The sequence below is a fragment of the Herpailurus yagouaroundi genome, unplaced genomic scaffold (assembly GCF_014898765.1).
Source record: "Herpailurus yagouaroundi ecotype Mexico unplaced genomic scaffold, PumYag 159, whole genome shotgun sequence".
Taxonomy (NCBI): Eukaryota; Metazoa; Chordata; class Mammalia; order Carnivora; family Felidae; genus Herpailurus; species Herpailurus yagouaroundi.
The window spans coordinates 11296452-11314439 of NW_024412400.1; the positions used below are offsets into that span (position 1 = coordinate 11296452).

General features: G+C 46.1%; 1 protein-coding gene across 4 annotated transcripts in view; it reads left to right on the plus strand.

Annotated features, from left to right (window-relative positions):
* The window catches only part of OSBPL10 (oxysterol binding protein like 10), a 313330-nt gene that overhangs the window by 221861 nt on the left and 73481 nt on the right, over window positions 1-17988 (plus strand). For all 4 annotated transcript variants that reach the window (XM_040479982.1, XM_040479984.1, XM_040479985.1 and 1 more), the window contains one exon: window positions 9423-9633. In XM_040479982.1, the coding sequence (XP_040335916.1) occupies window positions 9423-9633 (211 nt within the window). The remainder of the gene's footprint in view (window positions 1-9422; window positions 9634-17988) is intronic.

The following is a 17988-nucleotide window of genomic DNA, read 5'->3' on the forward strand; positions in this document are numbered from 1 at the left end:
TGTTTCCAGAGAGTTCCTGCTCCCACGTCTGTGCTCAGCACCCCGTCCTGGCCTGTGTCTTTGTGTGTGGGAAGCAGAGAGTGCAGATAAGTGCGTATTGAAGAAGACTGATTAATTACTGATCCCTCACCTTCTACCCCAAATCCTGCTGTTGGCCGTAGGGTTCTCTTTGAGGACATAAGGGAGAACTCCTTTTGTATCGTGAACCCCTCGTTACTAACATGTTGACACTTAGTATTGACACAGAGAATTAAAAAGGAACAGGTTTTTTTTTTTTTAATTTTTAATGTTTCTTTTTGAGAGAGAGAGACAGAGACAGAGTGCAAGCAGGAGAGGGGCAGAGAGAGAGGGAGACACAGAATCCGAAGCAGGCTGCAGGCTCGGAGCCATCAGCACAGAGCCCGATGCGGGGCTTGAACCCACAAACCGTGAGAGCGTGACCCAAGCCGAAGTCGGAGGCTTAACTGACTGAGCCACCCAGGCGCCCCAAACAATACTAGCTTTTAACCTGTGTGTAGGCAACTTCTGTTACATAATCCTGAAAACGCTTTCTCCACCTCAGTTTTTCCTGCGGCATAAATTACATGAGGACAAGTGATGGTGGGTTTGCAGGGAAGGAGCTTTGACGCTAAAGCCAGGGTCTGCTTTGCCAGGAGTTAAAAGTCTTACACGGTGCAGCCGTTAAAATGAGGTCTGTCCTTATTGATGTGGAAAGATAACTGTGGTGTGTATGTTAGTTTTCCAGGGCTTCAGTAATGAAATACCACAAACCCAGTGGGTTAAACAATAGAAATTTCTTGTCTCACAATTCTGGAAGCCAGAAGTGCAAAATCAAGGCACTTGGCAGGGTGGGTTTCTGCCGATGTCTAGGAGGGAAGGATCTGTACTGGTCTGTTTCCTTGCTTTATCGATGGACATCCTCTCCGGGGCCTCATCGTCTGCCCTCTGTGTCTGTCGGGGTCCAAATTTCCTCCTTTTATAAGGACACCAGTCATACTGGATCACAGTTCCCTCTAATGTCCTCACTTTAACTTAATTTCCCTAAAACGAGCCAATCTCCGTATAAGGTCACTTTGGAGGTACTGGGGTTAGGACATCAACATAGGAGTTTGGGGGGAGGACACAATTCAGCCCACAACAATGTATTTTCCCACTATTTAAAAAAAAAAAAACAAAAAAAACCCAAACTGTACCCGTCGGAGAAATCTCAAACATAACACATTAGAGAAGATGATGTTGAACCTCCATGCCCCCCCCCAGCTGCAGCACCCCCAAAGCCAACGTGGTTCTATCCTTACTCCTCCCCACTCTCCCTGCCCCTTTCCAAAATCTCAGATTATTTTTAAGTCAATCTAAGGCATCACAGATGATTCATTCTAAGTGATAAAAAGTTAAAAAAATTATTTATAAGGGATGATCCTTTTAAAATAAGATAATTTGTGCACGATAAATTGGAAGAGTCAGAGTAATACCAGACTATGAATAGTGCTTTTATTTATTTCTAAGAAGTGGGATTACAGGTAATTTTTACTTCCTTCTTTGTAACTGTTTTCACTGACTGATTGTGTTGTGATGGTGGCTGATGGAGTGAGCCAGCCTTTTGCAATCAGGAAAAAACAAAAAACAAAACAACCCCCCCCCCAAAAAAAACCAAGCTATTTCCAGGTGGTAGCAAAGTGGGGGGGGGATGAAGAAACCATGGAAGAAAATTGATCATAATTGTTTTATGAGGCAGGAAGTAGTATTTTGCGTCCAGAATATGAGACGGGTAGAGGAGGAAGTACACAGGGCCATGCCTCGTAGTGTAGAGGGTACTGGAATGTGGGGACAGCCATGACAGGTGACCTCAGCCAGCACATCTGGCCTCTGTGAAGTTTTTCTCCAGTTTCCTCTTGGAGAAGTGAAAGTAGAGCAGACTCATCCCACATCTTCAGAAAGTGTTTGAATGTGTGTGTGCACATTTCAGAATTTTGCCTTTGCCTTCTGCTCTTGCCCAGCATGGGCTCATTTATAAATAGCACTGAAGCTTGATAGCAATCACATACTTATTTAAGCTTTGGAGGGACCAGAACAGACTGGATCTCCTTCATCTCTGGATTGGTCTTTCAACCACTCTTTTTTTTTTTAAACGTTTTTCATGTTTGTTTATCTTGAGAGAGAAAGGGCACAAGCAGGGGAGGGGCAGAGAGAGGAGAGAGAATCCCAGGCAGGCTCCGCACTGTCAGCACGGAGCCTGACGTGGGGCTCGATCTCATAAACTGTGAGAATCATGACCTGAGCCAAGATCAAAAGCCTGATGCTCAATGGACTGAGCCACCCAGGCACCTGATCTTTCAACCACGCTTGTCTTTGGTTTCTGTCCCCCTCATCTCATATAATAAAGGCCAGGTGTCAAAATGTTGAATTTAAGAATGCCATTAGCCTGTCCTGCCTCCCAGGAATGGGGTGAATGGAGAAATCTGGAGCCATGGCTTAAGTTATTTAGTGATGGTCAGCATCAGTGATGACACCATGAAGCCCAGAGCAAAGTGGGTTTCTCTGTCAATTTTCTAAAAGGAAGAGTAGCTTCTGTTACCAAAAAGATGAATGGCTAGTGCTCAGCACTCTTCCATTTGGCCAGTTGAGATCTGCTTACGAAGCAGTCTTCAACTTGGAAGTGGAAGTAGGGTGTCTGCACTTTCATAGCTTTGCAAAGAAGGCAGACTTTTATGTCCTAAGGCGTAACAATGACTCCAGCCCTGATTCTCCCCTCCACCACCCAGAGCTGAGGGTAAGGGGAGATCCTTCCAGAACAAGCACCTGTTGAGAAAGCCGAAGATGCTCTCTCCCCCACTGGAGGCACCAGGTCTGGGGACCCTCCTTCTGTCCTCTCCACACCAGTGGGACCAGTGGAGGCCCTTGAGGCAAGAGATAAACTAAGCAGATCAAAATAGCACCACAGAGGCTCTGAAGTTAATTGTTCTTAAAGGCACAGGCCATAAAAGTAGCCTGCACGCTAAACATAAACTTGATTGCCTACTAGGAAAAAAAAATTCAAATCAGACTTAAAATCTCCGAACATGATAGCCAGGATGTCTAGGCTACAATAGAAAATCACCGTCCTGCCAAGAACCAGTAAAATCGCAACGTAACGTGAATAAGAAAAATAACGATCTGCTGCCCAAACCGAGGTGGCTCAGATGTTAGTTTTATTGGAACAAGTTGCCACACTCATCTGTGCGTACCTGGTCCGACTGCTTTCAGGCTGCAGTGGCAGAGTCCGTGTCTCACATGGACATCCAGTGGCTCCAAAAATCCTTAAATATTTTCTATCTGACCTTCTACAGGAGTTTGCTGACCCCTGCACGAAGGCCATCGAAGACCTAATGGTCAATTTTTTTTGGAGATATTTGCTTCTCTCCCTCTCCCCCCCCCCTTTTTTTTTCTTTCCTTTGGTTTATATTCTAGAGCATTATGTTCCTTACACTGGTTTCTCCATTCTCATCCTGTGTTTTCTTAACTTTCTTCTTTGTAACCTCATGTGTGTAGCCCGCAGCCTCCCGCCATTGGAGATGGACCCCATTTCCTCCCATTCATCTTTGTCCCTTGTGGCCACTGTCAGCTTTCTTAACCCTATTGGGAGATGTGGATTTGGTAAGATCTGTCCACTAGATGGGGTTTTCTTTCTCTTGCTCACATAATAAGGCTTGAGAGATTTTTGGGGTCTACATGGTGTTTAGGACTGTGTTTGGATGGATAGAGAGAGGTGTCCCAAAGGGGCCCAGGACCCTGCCTAAAGAGACTCTTGGTAGGTTATCATTCTGGGGAGGTGCTGTGCCAAGAGGGAATAAGAAGGAAGGTCGGATGTCAGGTAGGAAAGTCAGCAGGGAGAAGAGATTGTTCAGGTGTGAGGCCAAGACTTACCGTGCTCCGACACTCAGGAGTTTGGAGGAAATCTTTGGAGATTGGAATGCCAGCTCTCCAAATATCAACCACACAATCTGTTGACGAGGCAAAATGACCTTTATTATTTACCACTGTAAAGGAGAACACCACATCCACAGGGCATTGTCCGTGTCTCTGAGTGGGGAGGGCAAAGTCAGAATTTGAGAATTTGAAGTTTGGCTTGCAATACAGGGGCTCGATTCCAGTTAGGTACAGATCAAGATACAACAGTTCGGGATTGGTGGGAAAAACTAGGCAATGATTTTGAGGCAAGGCATTCAAAGGATTTTAGAGTACAAACTGTTGACAGTTTCCTTTACAGATTTGATGGACGTTTCAGGAAGCTTCTATAATGAGCTATCAAATCATTTTTGGGATGGGAGTCTCTTGGAATATTAAAGTAATGCTAATGAGGACAGTGGAATAGTAAATATATGTTAATGGAGGCAGTAAGGTCTCTGTGTGTTTGTGTGAATGTGTCTGTGTGTTCTAAAGATCCTTGGAGCGTGGCTTTGAACCTTAACTGAAGGCTTTGGCCACATGAAGAAGTGCCTAAGTCCGCCAAGAACTGATCCCTGACCCAGAGGGGAGACTTAAAAGCGGCTTCTGAATTCCACCAGGTGAAGGGTAAATGCTAAACCAAGGCCACCTTGAAGTTGACATCTAACTGGTCTACTTCAAAGACTGACAGATTGAGTCACTGAAGGTACTGGGAATCTGTGAGCCCGGGAGGGTCTCCCTACCGCACAAGCAGGCCCTGGGAACTTTAGGAAGCGGAGTCCTAAAGTTTGGGAGGTGCCTGATGCTGATCCTTTGATTATTAATGGATTAGTGACCGAGCTGGAGTTCATTGATATCTGACCTGTCAGGCCTCTCTCTGAAAACCTGCCCCCGGCTTTGCAGCTCTGAACAGCCTGAAGCAATCGAGACCCTTGAAGCCCCTGTCGCCGTCTGCCCCCTTCAGGTCTCTCTTCAGCCCACTCCTAAGCTCGTTGAGCTGAATGTCGTAGGTTTTAGTCTCTTTGTCGTGGTTTCAGGTGTCAACCAAGAAAGAATGCATTAAAAATTGAAGTCAACGGGCATTTATTTGGGTAATTAGAATTGCAATTCGGAGACACAGTTCTGGTAGAAACCTGACTCTTGTTTCAAGGGAGACAGAGAAGGGGGTGGAGTTATAAAGGCAGAAGGTTGAGCGCAGTTCTCTTTTCTGTCCTCTCTACAAAACGGGGATTGAAACTAGGTTAATTGGGATTGGTGGGGTTAATACGCAGACTAGGGATTGAAACTCGTCAGAGCTCACTGGCTCCTTTCCAAGTGAAGAATGCCAATGAGTCAGGCCTCAGGGTGTGGAGGAAGTTAAGTCCAGGCTGCAGGCTTGCAGCTGGAAAAAAGTTCATGGGTTCTAGAATGCACGTAAATTCCTCCTCCCTGATGGCCCCCGACCCTGTTTTAGAAGAGACTTAGCTAGGCTTGCTGACTCCTTTTTGAAATCTGTTACACAGTTTTCTTGAAATAAAGCCATAAAATCTGCAGCCCCTGATTTTGTTAGCATTAACTCCTATGATTTGTTTGTTGTAGTGCATATACCATTATTTGTGCTATGAAAAATGGGCCATAGCATAGCATTTCCCCCCCCCCCCCCCGGGGGGGTTGCTTATCTGTGAAGTTCAATGTGACCTATATATGGTTGATTTTACAAACCTCAGAGCTGACATTTTCAGGTGTGGATCTCTGAAATTTCATTTGGGGGTACCCTGTACACCTGTGTTATAAGATGCTGATGCCCCGGATTCTGGAATGCCAGAAGGAAACGAAACTTGGCGCATTTTGTTTTTGTTTTTAAAGACCACGAATGACTCGTGTTGGTGTGCTCCAGAAAGAGCGTTAAGGGCTCTGGTTTGAGACTTGCGTGATTAAGGTAAGCGGTTCAAAGGCTGGTGGCAGTAGGTGAGCCTACTCGTAGGGGCTTGTGCCTTGCTCTTCCGTCGATGAGCCTGTAGGAACCTGGAAGGAGAGAGGGAGCGCTTTGAAGAACTCGCTGTTGGTATTGTTGCGTCCAGCTTTTTGGTGCCACGTACATCCCTCTTCTCATAGGTGCCCTTAATTAAAATTAGATGTGGAAAAAGCTGAAACTTGTTCTTCCAAAGTCTGATGAAACCTCTTCCTCAGTGCCTCTTGGTCTTAGAAATGTTGGAGCCACAGTAACTGTGATATACCGTTATATCACAAGGCTTGGAATCCCGCCTTCTTTGCGGCTCCACTCAATTTCTTTCGGAGCCTGATGAAACTCATGTGAAGGTGACATCAGTTGGGTCATTAAACAGTAGTTCTGTTTTGCATCACATGGAAAGGGGGGCAGAAATGAATCTTGAGGAAATGTCCACCATGTGTGTCAAGCACTGTGCTAGGCTTAGTTTGAATATTTTCAGAGAGCAGATTCCATTTCTGGGCATGTGTCTCTGTTGTAATGGAGTAGAAGATGCTAGAAGTCAGTTCTGTGTTTTTATTACCTGAGATTTACCTAACATTTTATTCAAGACTATATACAATTGGGATACATTTCTTTTTATTGATTAAAAACAAATGCATCCCATCTCGTTAGTGGCTTGATTTTACTCACCTTTTCTCTTGAGCGTTATGGTATCATCCATAATAGTCAAGAACATAATTTATTATGTTTCTTCATTACATTTTCTTCCCTTTTAACACATCAATTTTCTAAGACAAGATTTTATGGTAGGAATTTGCGGAAATGTTGACTACGACAAATAGCTCAAAATCTACTGCCGTTAGTTCTATATATAGAACTGTCAGAGAATACGTAAACACTTTATCTAGTGCAAACTTAAATTTAACCAGTTGGTAATGTTTCTTGGTGAACCTAAACTTATAATGGAGGTATTATTCTTTACTAAATCTTCAGCCGTATGTTGTTAATCGCATAGAATGATTTCTGTGGACTTTGTGTCAAAAGTCAGCTCTTTTGCACCTCTGAGAAGCAAGTGACTAGGGATTCATTTATTCATTCCACAGATATTTTACTCTACTTGGAATATACCCTTGAACAGCACAGATACGATGGTCCCTGCTTTCATACTAGCACAAATGAACACAATAAATAAGTAAATTTTAAGTCAGGTTGGAAGGTGGTAAGTGTTATGGAGAATAATTAGTAATGAGGATAGGGGATGCCAAGGGCTGGGCTGGAGATGCGGATTTTTTTTTTTTTTAAGATTTTATTTTTAAGTAATCGCTACACCCAATGTGGGGCTCAAACTCACAACCCTGAGATCAAGAATCATATACTCCACCGACCAAGCCAGCCAGCTGCCCCTGGAGATACAGTTTTAAATCATGTAGTTCAAGGGCACCTGGGTGGCTCAGTCATTAAACATCTGACTTCAGCTCAGTTCATGATCTCATGGTTTGTGAGTTCAAGTCCCATATCCGGTGAGCTCAAGCCCCGCCCCCCCCCACTTTGGGTGAGCTCAAGCCCCGCTTTGGGTGAGCCCTGTTTCTGTCTCTGTCTCTCTCTCTCTCTCTCTCTCTCTCTGTCTGTCTTTCTCTCTGCCCCTCACTCACTTGCACTCTCTCTCTCTCATAATAATAATAATAATAATAATAATAATAATGTGGTTCAAGAAGCCTTGTTGAGGAGAAGGTAGCTTTTTTTTTTTTTTTTAAATTTTTTTTTTCAACGTTTATTTATTTTTGGGACAGAGAGAGACAGAGCATGAACGGGCGAGGGGCAGAGAGAGAGGGAGACACAGAATCGAAAACAGGCTCCAGGCTCTGAGCCATCAGCCCAGAGCCCGACGCGGGGCTCGAACTCACGGACCGCGAGATCGTGACCTGGCTGAAGTCGGACGCTTAACCGACTGCGCCACCCAGGCGCCCCAGGAGAAGGTAGCTTTTAAGCAAAGACCTGAAGGCAGAAATAAATACTTATTGAACCCCTGTTGTGCCCCAGGTACTTTTTTTTATAGGACCCAGAATGGCCAGATGTGACCTCTGTAATCTGCAAAAAAAAAAAAAAAAAAAACTAATAATAATTTGCATGGCCCAAGGATTGGCGTGCACACTGAGGTGACAACTCCAAGCCATGTCTGTGCAATAGCCTTAAGCAGTGATTTAGAAAAAAACCATCTTTTCAAGTAATGACGCCTATTTTGGTAAGTAGAATTGCAATGGATGAGGTTTTTGTGTTTTGCTTTTTAAAAATTTTTTTTATTTCAGCAGATCACTACATAGACACAGCAGGTATCTGTTTTCAAAAAGAAATAGAAAAATAAGGCGTAGCACAGAATGAGTTTTGTGTCCAGGTCCAGCGGTCTTTAACAGAATTATTGCTTCTCCCCACCTGATACCATCATGATGATAAAGCAAGGATCCTCCAGGGAAGACAGTGACAGAGCGAGTTATGGCTTCAAATTAAGGATGGCTGTTGTTGGGTGGGGGTGGGGAGGGGGCTGAAAGAACAATGGCCCAGAGTCTAGAAGCCAGCAGTTGGCTGTAGCCTGTGCTGTTGAGCAGCCCCCGGGACCTTGGGCGGGTTGCTCAGTCGCCCCCACTCCTTAGAGTGACTGCTTATTTGCTAGATGCGTGCTCGATGCATGTCATCTTGTTTGGAAAGTTGTGGAACGTGAGGGCCATGAACCTCACGAGCGAACCCATCAAGTTTCTTTTTTGCTCTTGACTTCCTTTCTCCTTGATGTGTCAGTTCGAAGATGCAGTTAGCCTCTGGCTTATCTGCCGCTTCTGAATTGAATCCAGGGCACAAAATACGGTTCTTTACGGTTGTCCTAGCTTTGGCTCTGATGGAGGGCTGGCCCTAGAGTTCCTGGGTTTTCTTTCTTCCTGGTGTCTCACACGGTGTCAGGAGAGAAAGTCTCATCCGACTTAGCATTTTTGGGGTGGTGTGGTTCAGTGCTGGCTTGACTGTGATCTCACTCCTACCCATGCCAGCCTGAAATTTCACTTCCGTTTCTTGAACTTCAAAAAGACTGCCAAGGACATGGGCACTGGAGCTGGGAAGAAAAGCAAAGAATCAGCCTAGCTCTGAGGCAAAGCTGTGCCTCATCCACTGTCTCAGATAACTTTTCACATTTCAAGAGCCTTACCGGTGGCCCCAAGGACTTCTCCCTTTGATGTATTTATTGTTCACTTGCCTGCAGGGGACCAGTAAAATGATACATGCTGATGGCCCTGGTGGGCCCTTTCAGCTGGACAGTTCTAAAATGCTCCTGCGATCAGAGCTGCTGCTGTGTGCCTTTGGCCACATTCACGTAGATGTCACCTGGCCCGCCTCGTCTGAGGACTGCTGTGTACTGAGCACCCTCCGAGCTGACTCCCATGTCACTTGCAGTCTGGGGGCGCCGGTTCCTCTCCCCACTCCCCTCTGTTGTGCCGTCCTCTGGTTTAATGAAGAGCTGCTCCCCAGCCCGTCGAAAGGCAGACCGTTCACTCTCCCCTCCGTGCCGTCTCTTCCCGTTTTGTAGATGATGAACCAGGTGGAAGGACAGCAGAAGAGCCTCGTGCACGCCATCGAGTCTCTGCCCGGCTCTGGCCCCCTCACCGCCTTGGACCAGGATCTGCTGCTCCTGAAAGCTACCTCCGCCGCTACCCTCAGCTGCCTGGGGGAGTGCCTCCACTTGCTACAGCAGAGTGTGCACCGGGTGGGCCAGCCCGGCCACAAGCCGGGGGCCTCAGGTAAGACCTTCCAGCGGGCCCTGCTGTGTCTGCGACTGAGGCCTGTGTGCGCGCGTGTGTGTGCGTCTGCCCCCGTGGCCTTCCTCCTCTAAGTCCTCCATCTATCCACCTTCCATCTGCTGATCCTTTTTTTTTTTCAAATGCTTTTATTTATTTATGTTTCGAGAGACAAAGCACAAGAGCGTGAGCGGAGGAGGGGCGGAGAGAGAGGGAGACAGAGGGTCTGAAGCAGGCTCTGTGCTGGCAGCACAGAGCCCGATGCGGGGCTCGAACTCACCAACCTTAAGATCGTGACCTGAGCCGAAGTCGGATGCGTAAATGACTGAGCCACCCAGGCGGCCCCCTCTGTCTGCCCTTTTATTCCGTCTGTTTCCACATTTGTCCCTCCCTCCTTCTCTACCCAGATTTGGGATGTGTTTCTCTTTGACCAGTTAGAACTCTCACATCCCATGAAACATTTAACCAACACGTTGACACGAATGCAGCGGAACTCCTTTTAGACTTGCTGCTGTCATGTTCTGTATCTCATTCCATTTGTGACCTTGCACTCAGTGCTGCGTTTTTGAGACACATTGCCAGACGGTCCGTTTTTCTGACCGCGCCTGCGATGTGCGTCCACCGTGATTCGCGCCACACTCTGATGAAGGACACCCGCACTGCTCCCTGCGTTCTGCCCGGCTCGCCTCGCTCAGCGCCTACCTACCTACGTGTCCCCTCGTGGACCTGCACGAGCGCTTCTCTGAAGCACACACTGGAAACATTTCTAATTCTTTATCAAGGAGCTGGAGATGATGAGGCATTCCCTTAAGATGCCCAATCCTTTTGGAGGAGTGTTTAATCAATCAGCAGATAGGAAGGTATTAGTGAGGATTAAATTCAGTGATAAAGGTGAACGTAGCCGAGGCCGGTCATGTCGTGTGTAATTATAAAGCATTAGAGTGAGGAGACCCAACAGACGCCTCTTTGAGCTTTGTTGCCCGGGACTCACTTAATGAGGAAACGAGGCGACTTAGGTGATGAAAGAGAAGCTAGGGTCTGAGCGACAGTCTGTAATTCCTGCTGTTCTCAGGTCTTCTTTGCCCTCCGTTTCACTGAGGTTAAGAGGGATGTTGGTTTTCCAGAGAAGTTTCTTTGTGTCGTACCCAGCATCATTTACTGAGCTCCGATCCTGCTAGTATTTGGCCTCTGATACCCGTTTTTTGAAATCGTCACAGACTAGATGCATCATGCCCCTCATTCGCATGAGATGCTGAGGCTCATAGCAGGAAAATGACTGGCCCATGGCCACTCATCTAAGTAGCAGAGCTGAGGTGAGAGACGGGCACTCCCCATGGGGCCTTTGTTCAGTTCTGAACAGACCACCGGTGGCCTCTGGGGACCTCAAACGGGGGCCGGCGATGCTGTCTTGCTCATGTCACAACTTTCTCACAGACAGGTATTTTGTTTTCTTTACTTTTCTCTTTATTTGGGGGAGGAGCAGAGAGAGAGAGAGAGAGAGAAAGACATAGACTCCAAAGCAGGCTCCAGGCTCTGAGCTGTCAGCATAGAGCCCACCATGGGGCTTGAACCCACGAACCGTGAGATCATGACCTGAACTGAAGTCGGACGCTTAACCGACTGAGCCACCCAGGCGCCCCTCTTTACTTTTCTCTTTAATAATTTCAGACTTTTCAGAACATTACAAGAATAGTATGAAAAAATTCTCTTATATCCACCTCCCAATTGCCCAAACGGTAACATATTATGACATTTGCTTCATCACCTTCCCTCTCTCTCTCTCTAGCATATTATAATTGTCTAACCACTTCAGAGTAAGTTGCAGAAATGATATCTTCACTCTCATATGCTTTAATGTATTTCCTTAAAAAAAAAAAAGACTATATCATGTTCTTGATATAATGTCTCCTATACAATGACAGCACAATAAATTAGCATGGACGCATCCTATTCCCCAGTCTGTAGACCTTACTAAATTTGGCCAATTACTCTGTGAATGTCCTTCATAGCAAAAGAAAAAGTTTCTGGTGCAGGATCCAGCCTAGGAGACGATGCACGTATGTTCAGGCACAGAGTAAAGATGCCGAAACCTGCTTTTCTCTCTTTCTTCTTTCTTCTCTACTTGAAAAATGGAACTTTAATGCTGAAGTCCCCATGAGACTCCTTGACATTTTCTGACCTGGATGGAGTCTCAGTGGCCCTGTTGGGGCTTGGGCACAGATTCTGAGTTATACTGGAGGCTATTCAAGGTGTCTGTGATCTCTCCTATAGTATATCATAACTTCTGTCCTTTGGAACCTAATGGGCACATTGAAGAATCTTTCACCGGTAAATGTAAACTCGGACCATTTTGTTACTCCTGAAATGAAGCCCTTACATCTTCCTTCAGGGTTAGTTTCTAGCAGATTTCTAAATTTTTTTTCCTGATTTAGGGGGTTGGAGGGACAAAGCTCAAGGTGGAATTTCAGAGGTAATGAGAGGTTGAAATGGAAATGATCTGGGAGGACCAAGCAGTGTCTCTGAAATTGTGTCTTGTACAGCGTCACCTCCTTGTGTCTTCCTTGCCCGTTCCCGTGCCCCTGCCCCATTTGACTTTCCATCTTCTCTTATTTCCAGCCACTTCTTTTTGTTGTCGCTGTATTTATTATGTTCGCGCTAAAAGCATATTCATCCAATGACAGTCCGCAGACTTACTGATCACTAACGTTCTCCCGTTCTTCCTTTCCTCATTTTTATTTTTAATTGAGCATAGTTGACCTACTGCCCTAGAATAAATTAGTTTCAGGTGTACAACATAGTGATTCAGCGATTGTATACACATTACAATTACAATGACAATATATATACATTACAAAATGCTCACCACCGTGAGTGTGTATTACAGTGTGATTGACTCTATTCCCTATGTTGGACTTTTCATCTCTGTGACTTATTTTATGACTGGGAGTTTCTACCTCTTCATCCCCTTCACCCACTTCACCCATCCCCCATCCCCTCCCCTCCCCTCCTTTTATTTTTTTATTTTTTTTATTTTTTTTTTTAAATTTTTTTTTCAACGTTTTATTTATTTTTGGGAGAGAGACAGAGCATGAACGGGGGAGGGGCAGAGAGAGAGGGAGACACAGAATCGGAAACAGGCTCCAGGCTCTGAGCCATCAGCCCAGAGCCTGACGCAGGGCTCGAACTCACGGACCGCGAGATCGTGACCTGGCTGAAGTCGGACGCTTAACCAACTGCGCCACCCAGGCGCCCCGCCCTCCCCTCCTTTTAACCATTTTTTTAAGTTCATTTATTTATTTTGAGAGAGAGAGACAGCATGAGTTGGGGAGAGTTGGAGAGGGAGGGAGAGACAGGGAGAGAAATCTAAGCAGGCTCCACACTGCCAGTGCAGAGCCCAGCGTGGGGCTCGAACCCACAGAGCCATGGGGTCATGACCTGAGCCGAAACTAAGAGTCGGATGCTCAATGGACTGAGCCACCCAGGGTCCCCCTGACCATTGTCACCAAGGGATTTGGCTGAAGGTTGAAGAATAGAGGGAGCATGAGGCATCACAGTGGTTATTTTGTTTTCTTGTCATCTTTTCAGCTTTTAAAAATGTTTATTTATTTATTTTGAGAGAGAGAGGGAGAGAGGGAGATAGAGGCAGAGAGAGAGAATCCCAAGCAGGCTCTGAGCTAACAGTGCAGAGCAAGATGTGGGTTTCGATCCCATGACCATGAGATCATGACCTGAGCCAAAACCAAGAGTCGGGTGCTCAACCGGCCGAACCACCCAGGCGCCCCTCTTTTTCACTTTTAACCCTTTTAAAAATTACATTTCCTGTAACAGCCCCTATGTTTTGAAACATTCTGCGCGTGTCTTTTCAATCTGTTGACAACATTGGGGGAAGAATTGAATTCCTTCCTTCATCCAAAGCATCACGCTTGCCTGCCGTTAAAATGGAGTTCTAGAATCTCAAACTAGCGGAATGAGAGAATGTGGCAACCTGGGGAGCGTCACCACAAAATACCTCTGTTGAGAATCTCAGGGCTCTTGAGGTGGATAGTAGTTACAGCAGCCTGACTCCCCCTGATAAAAACATAGTTGTTGTATCTAAGGAAGGGCCAACCTGGGTTGACGGAAATCAAAATCCCATTAAAGCGAAACTCTGTCAGGGTTTCCTTTAAACGTTCGATGGGCAGGGAGGCACAGGTTACCCACAGCATACTAAATAGACGCCTTGTTCTTCAAGCCACTTTGCTTTCTGCACCCCACACTATTTCTTCCGCTCCTTTTCTGAATCAAAAATTAATTTGTGGTCTTCCAGCATTTCATCTTCTGTAGTATTTCCTTGTATCTTTTGGGCAATATGTTGGCTTTGGAGCCTTTGTCTGCAAATGTTGCTCCTTAATGCTCCTTTTATCTAAAGCATGCGAGCCACCGACTGAAATCCAGAAATACTTCAGTATCTGTCTGCCTGCCGCCTCTGTGTTGTGGACTCTTAGACTTGTCTCTGATATTGTCTCTCTAAGATACAGTGGCCTGAAATGTCTCATTTAACTTCCGTTTATGGAGGAGTTTCTAATTCAGATTAAGAAGGGAACTTGCCTTTTCGGCCAAGGCTTCTGCAGTGCTGTTCCTGGTGACCACGAAATCTCCTTGAATAGCTTGAGGGAGACAAATGCTTGATGGGGGCGGGGCAGGTGGGCATCTGTTCTCCCGGGTCTAGATGCGTGACTCCCGGAAAGGTGGACAGGACTCCACCCACAGCTGGAGAAGGCTGAGCCCCTTGGGGGTCTGGGCTTTAGGTGGGTGGCCAGTGCGGGAGAGAAATGAGACCCTGGAAGTGTTTCGGGGTGTGGAGTACTCTGCTGGCAGTGCTTCTGGTCACTTCCTTGCTTGCAGGTCCTGATCCAGGGAGCATGGTTCAAAGGCAGAGCAGACTCTCGTAACCAGACAGGCACATTCGAGTGCCAGGCAAGAGCTGGGTGCTGAGAGAATGAGCGGTGCAAGGCATGTTGGGAGAAAGCTCTGGGATGAGAGCTGCCACAGCAGGTGACCGCAGAGCCTTGGGGAATTGCAGTGGGTGCCCCGCGTGCCCTTGGACATAAATCAGGACGAGAGATCAAGAGACGCGTAACTGAAGAGGAGAACCAGAGCAGAGTTGAATGTGCTTTCCCTAACTTGTCTTTCCAGTAACTTTTTCTTCTCTTTCAAGATCCGTGGGGCTTGTCGGTCAGGAAGCCAGTTGCGTTGGTCTTTCCATTTTGGGGTTTGGCAAAAAGGGTCCAAGAGGTGAGACTGTCATAAAGCCTTCTTGGGCTCTCTGGCCGGTGGCCTTCCTTCCGCCGTGCTTTTTTCTTTTCGTTTCTGGTTCTTTCCTTTTTTTTTTCCTTCCAGAGATGCCTTCAGACTCCCGGTGTTCCTCTCTCTCCACCTTGTTGTCTCTGTCTCTTACACCTTCTTTCCTGATAACCTACTGCTTCTGGTGAAAGTGTGCCCCACATAAGTCACCTTCCTTTGTGTTGTGGTTAAAAGCCAAGATGGAACCGTGCTGAGTCCTCCAGCAGATAGCGTATTGTGGGGAAAAAAAGAAAAACTAACTTTGTAGAATATTTCAGGTGGGTGGATTTCTTTCGTGGTTGTTACAACTGTCCAAACAGAGCTTTTGGGTGGCAGATTCTCCCTAACGAAAGCAGTGAGACACGAACATCCTCGCTTTCCGTTTTAAACGTGCCTTATGTTGTCTCCAAGTTTGTAAATATTAAGCTTACTCTATTTTTGGGAAACCCTTGTAGGTTTACTGAGTGTAGGAGGCATGGATTCACTGTGTTGCAGGAAGAGGGACAGGTGCTGTCATCTGTCACCGGCCTCTGGATAGAGCGGCCTCCCAGCCCCGGCTCGGGGACCGCAGCTCTCAGCACTCCAGGCAAGGCTTAACCCAGGGCCAAGGACGGATTAGAAGAGTTTCACGGTCAGACCTTAAAGCCCACGGTTGAATCCTCTGTTGCTTTCTTTCTGCCTCTCGTTGGTCTAAAACACGTATAGCTGCTTTCTCTCTTTCCCGTGTGCTTCTGTCTACCGCGGTGTGTCGTGTAAGGAGCGGAGGCATGTGTCAGAGCCTGTTTCGAGGAGCGGAGATGCCATTTGGTGGACCACCCTCCGCTTTCCTGTTCTCTTCTGTTGTATCACCTTTGAAGATCTCCGGCTACTTGCCTTGACGGTCTGTCAGCAGGTGCCTGATAATATTTGTTCCCAGTTGTCGTTTCACTTAGATGTCCTGGTGTGTTCTCGACCATCTATCCTAGAGCTTTCTTGACTCACTTTCTGTAGGTGTGCCCTATTTCCTCACCCGTCAGACACCATCGATAGCAAAACACACCATTATCCTCCGTGCTGCTGAGAAGGAAGAGCTGCCGATGAAATCTGACACACCGCTGAGCGGGGGACAGACCGGTGTCCGAGATGTGGCGTTGCGGAACAGGAGTTGATGAAGTATGGTTTAGACTTGCATCTTGTTTTAGGACACGATCGTGAGAGTCTGTCTTTCAGTAGAGTAACGTGGTCGACTTCTTTCTTTCTTTCAACTGGTGTTTTTCTGTTGGTGTCCTTTATGCTTTTCGTTTTTCTGCTTCCGTGTCGCCTTCTTGTTTTCTCTCTTTTGCTACATAGTCTGCTTCCTTGACTCATCGCCTTCGGCGTTTTGGGAAAAGTACGTATATAAATCCTAGTAGCGGTTACAGTACATTTTTCAGGAGCATTCTTTAACCTATATTTTTTTTCTCCCTTTTTCCTTTGCTCATTTGTTTCTTCAGTTCAACATAGGAGTGGCATCATATGGTATTTGTCTTTCTCTGACTGACTCATTTCGCTTAGCAGAATACATTCCAGCCCCATCCGTGTCATCGCAAATGACAAGATTCCATTCTTTTTTATGGATGAATAACACACACACACACCACACCTTCTTTATCCATTTATCGGTTGGTGGACACTTAGGCTGTTTCCATAATTTGGCTACTCGAGACAATGCTGCTATAAACATAGGCTTAGCCTATACTTTTCTAATCCTCAGAGTCAAGAATGACACCTCTTTTTGACTCTCGTTTAGTTGTATGCCACCTACTTCCAATTTCCTGTTTCTCTGCTATACTCTTCCCAATTTTTGATAATATAACGTGGTGGGAGGTGTTGTTAATATTTTAATACTAATTCAGTACTTCATGTGATAACGGTCAAATCTTTTAAAAAAATAATTTTGACTCAACATTTCGTTATGTAACCATGTTTAGAAAAATTACTTCAGTTTACTTCCAGGGCTGGGACTAGGGTGAGCCGAGTGAGGTACTCAGCTTGAGCACACACTTAAAGGGTGCGGATGTAATTAAGATAAATGATGTTGTTTCCTTAAAAAAATTTTTTAACGTTTATTTATTTTTGAGAGACGGAGAGAGAAAGCATGAGCAGCGGGGAGGGGCAGAAAGAGAGAGAGAGAGAGAGACAGAGAATCCGAAGCGGGCTCCAGGCTCCGAGCTGTCAGCGCAAAGCCCGACGTGGGGCTCGAACCCATGAACCGTGAGATCATGACCTGGGCCAAAGTGGACGCTCAACTGACTGAGCCACCCAGGTGCCCCGATAAGTGACGTTTTAATGACATGTTTTTAAACCAAAATTAATGCAAAAATAATGAAGGATGAGCAAAATATCAAAATTTTAAATTAAAGATGGGATTCAGCACAGTGAGGCAAGGGAGACGGAGTCTTATGAGACTTTTCTTTCTTTTCATTTACTTTGGTTCAAAAATATTGTGTGAAAATGTCATTTATCTCGATTACTGAGTGTCTTGGTGCCACTTTAAAATTTACACCCCGGCGGGAGTGGGGGGGTGTCCTTTTTACCTCCCCTCATGCCAGTTCTGCTCGGCCGTGTGTTTAACTGGGCTCATTGCACACTCCCAGTCCAAAAGGACTTTTCTAGTCTCCAGCTCCTAATTGTGCTTCTGTTCATCATATACTGGTACGTGTCCGCAGGTCGTTTTGAACCCCCAGAAGGCGGAAACTTTTGAGTCTCTTTAGGGCTATGGGAAAGCCTGCACTGTGTAGAGTTCAAGAGTCTGGGCTCTAGAGGCAGGCTGTCTGGGTTGTAATCTTGACTTTACCACCCATTGGCTATTTGCACCTCTGTTTCTTAATCTGTCAAATGGGCCTAATAGTAAGACTTACTACCTCATGGGTCGTTTTTAGGATTAGATGAGTTAACACATATAAGGTGTATACACTAGTCCTTGGCACTTCACAAGAGCTCAGTAAATGTTGACTTTTTTTAGCAGAGGGAAGGTAAGTTAGCTCCAGACAGCATGGTCCCCTGGCCCCTGACCCC